The sequence below is a fragment of the Cyprinus carpio genome, chromosome A17, assembly GCF_018340385.1.
Source record: "Cyprinus carpio isolate SPL01 chromosome A17, ASM1834038v1, whole genome shotgun sequence".
Taxonomy (NCBI): domain Eukaryota; kingdom Metazoa; phylum Chordata; class Actinopteri; order Cypriniformes; family Cyprinidae; genus Cyprinus; species Cyprinus carpio.
The window spans coordinates 9,422,008-9,424,210 of NC_056588.1; the positions used below are offsets into that span (position 1 = coordinate 9,422,008).

Here is a 2,203-nt window from a genome sequence, read left to right on the forward strand (position 1 = left end):
ACGGAGGTGACGATGGGATGCGAATAGTAAACCGGATGAGGGAAAGTCAGCAGCGGCTGGCTTACGGGCACATTGCCCGCTGTGTTGGAGCTCTCAGAGGCCGAGTTCTCGTGATACAGGATGGGTACTCTCACAATCCTTTGCGCCGCTGCGTGGCTGAGGTTGGCGGCCTCTAGCTCTGCGGCCAGCTGACGTTTCCATTTGTTTCTGCGGTTTTGAAACCAGATTTTGACTTGGGTCTCTGTGAGGTGAAGCGAGGCAGCAAGGCCCGCGCGCTCTGAGCTGCTGAGGTAGCGTTTCATGTCGAAGGTGGACTCCAGCTGGAACACCTGACTCCGCGAGAACACCGTGCGAGTTTTCTTTTTCCGGCAAGGTTTCTTGTCCGCGCCGTCGTCACCCTTCTTCCAGTCGTCCACGCCGCCTTCTTTTTTACCCTCTTCAGTGTCGCTCTCCTCGAGGACAATCTCGTCTCCACTTCTGTTGTCGTCTTCATCGTCCTTGGCATCCGGGTCTGATTTGAGCACGAGCTCAGGTGAATCTCGGCCAGTGCCTGTGATCGGTGAGGAGTCTCTCGCTTTTTGTGCTGCTACAGTAGGAGAGCTCAAATTAGCATTCGTTTTCTTTCAGAAACATATTCATATCAAGTTTCACAGGTCGCGTCACTTTGCCACATGACAGGTGCAAACAAGTGTGGATCGTACTGTCCAAATCTCAATGTTTTCAAATTTAAACATCGCATTTTAAAAATAAGATCATTTCAAAACATTCCACTTTCATATTTATAAAGAACGAAAAGAGCTTATTTAAATTGATACCTGTATTCTTAATATGTCCGGAAACATTTTCTAAACTATGGGCTGACTTGCTTCTCATTAACACTGCATCAGTAGCCTATGCAGCAACATTTGCTAGCAGAACCACGCTATTATTTAAGATAAATCATAACAAATCAATGCACACTACACAAAAAGCTGTTCTGAGAGCTCAAACCTTACCTTCTGCTCTGTGGAGATGCGCAGATGCACTGAGTGTGTACGGGTACCACCACGCCGAGGCACGCTCAAGATAAGCCGGTAACGCAAAGCGCTGGGTCGGCAACTCAAAGCGAGGAAAGTTTAATTCCCCAACCTGAGAGAGCGAGAAGCTACCATCAAGTACTGCTTTAGTTGATGCCAAAATAGGCTTAGGCTTTGGCGGCTTACTGTCAGAATTGAGAAGATTTTTAATGAAAAATGGAGAGTCTTTCGCCGAAGCACATGTATCCTGGGTTGTTTCGGGCATGTTGGCTTGAAATTCGGCGTTATATTATTTTCTGAAAAAGGCTAAAAAAAAAAAAAAAAAAAAAAAAAAAAAAAAAAAAAAAATCTAAAAACAACAACAATAATAATAATAATAAAAAAATTATAAAAAAACGATTACAGTTTGAAGGTCCTTGGTAAACTCTTCCAGTAGTGGGAACTTAAACGCGGTTGTTTACGGTCAGCACTGACGTTAAAACGAAAGACAGTAATGCGGAGCGAGATAAACAATATTAATCTTGCTGATCATCTTCCGAGAGTTCCTTGGTGAAAATGATGCTCACCGCGTCCGTCTGGCGCCAGATGCTAATGATGAAATAAAAATGTCACCCGAGTTAAATGCAGAAAGTATACGGCGATTGGGCACGTACAATAGCAAATGGGATGAAGGGAGAGATGGGAAGTGGAGAGTCTGGAGAGAGGAGGGGCCTCCCAGACTCTTCGCGTTGGCTGCTGGGCTGAGAGTTCTCTTCTGTTATTGGTCTTATATAGTCCAATTAGGTGGCAAATGAGGACGAACCATTAACACAAAGGGACAAGGATTTAGCTCAAGCGGTGCGCCGATGAAGGCAATAGTCAAAAGTTTAGGCCACGAGCATTGAAAAGTTACAGTTGACTTTTTTTTAATCAGTGTATCTCTGAAGAGTTGTTTACAGACTTTCTACATTTGGACATAAAAACCTTGATACATAGGCGTAAACTGCAGTTAGGGGCAGAGATATGGAATTGCATTTTTTTTTTTTTTTTTTGCATAGTATATAAGCAAATAAACTAAAGCATAAGTCCAATCCAAGTCTGTCGAATAGTAGAATTGTAGAAGCAAATAATTTGTACAAGTAGCTATAGGCTACTTAAACATGCATTTGTAGTAGCTATACTAAAATGTTACAGCATTTTAACATCGT

General features: G+C 43.2%; 1 protein-coding gene across 1 annotated transcript in view; it reads right to left on the reverse strand.

Annotated features, from left to right (window-relative positions):
• Window positions 1-1,745, reverse strand: part of LOC109108037 (homeobox protein HMX3-like) — a 2,751-nt gene extending 1,006 nt beyond the window's left edge. The window contains exons 1-2 of the mRNA XM_042773931.1: window positions 996-1,745; window positions 1-586 (exon numbers count right to left, since the gene is read on the reverse strand). The exon at window positions 1-586 is cut by the window's left edge and continues 1,006 nt beyond it. Of these exons, the coding sequence (XP_042629865.1) occupies window positions 1-586; window positions 996-1,281 (872 nt within the window). The 5' untranslated portion in view covers window positions 1,282-1,745. The remainder of the gene's footprint in view (window positions 587-995) is intronic.
• Between the last annotated feature and the right edge of the window lie 458 nt (window positions 1,746-2,203).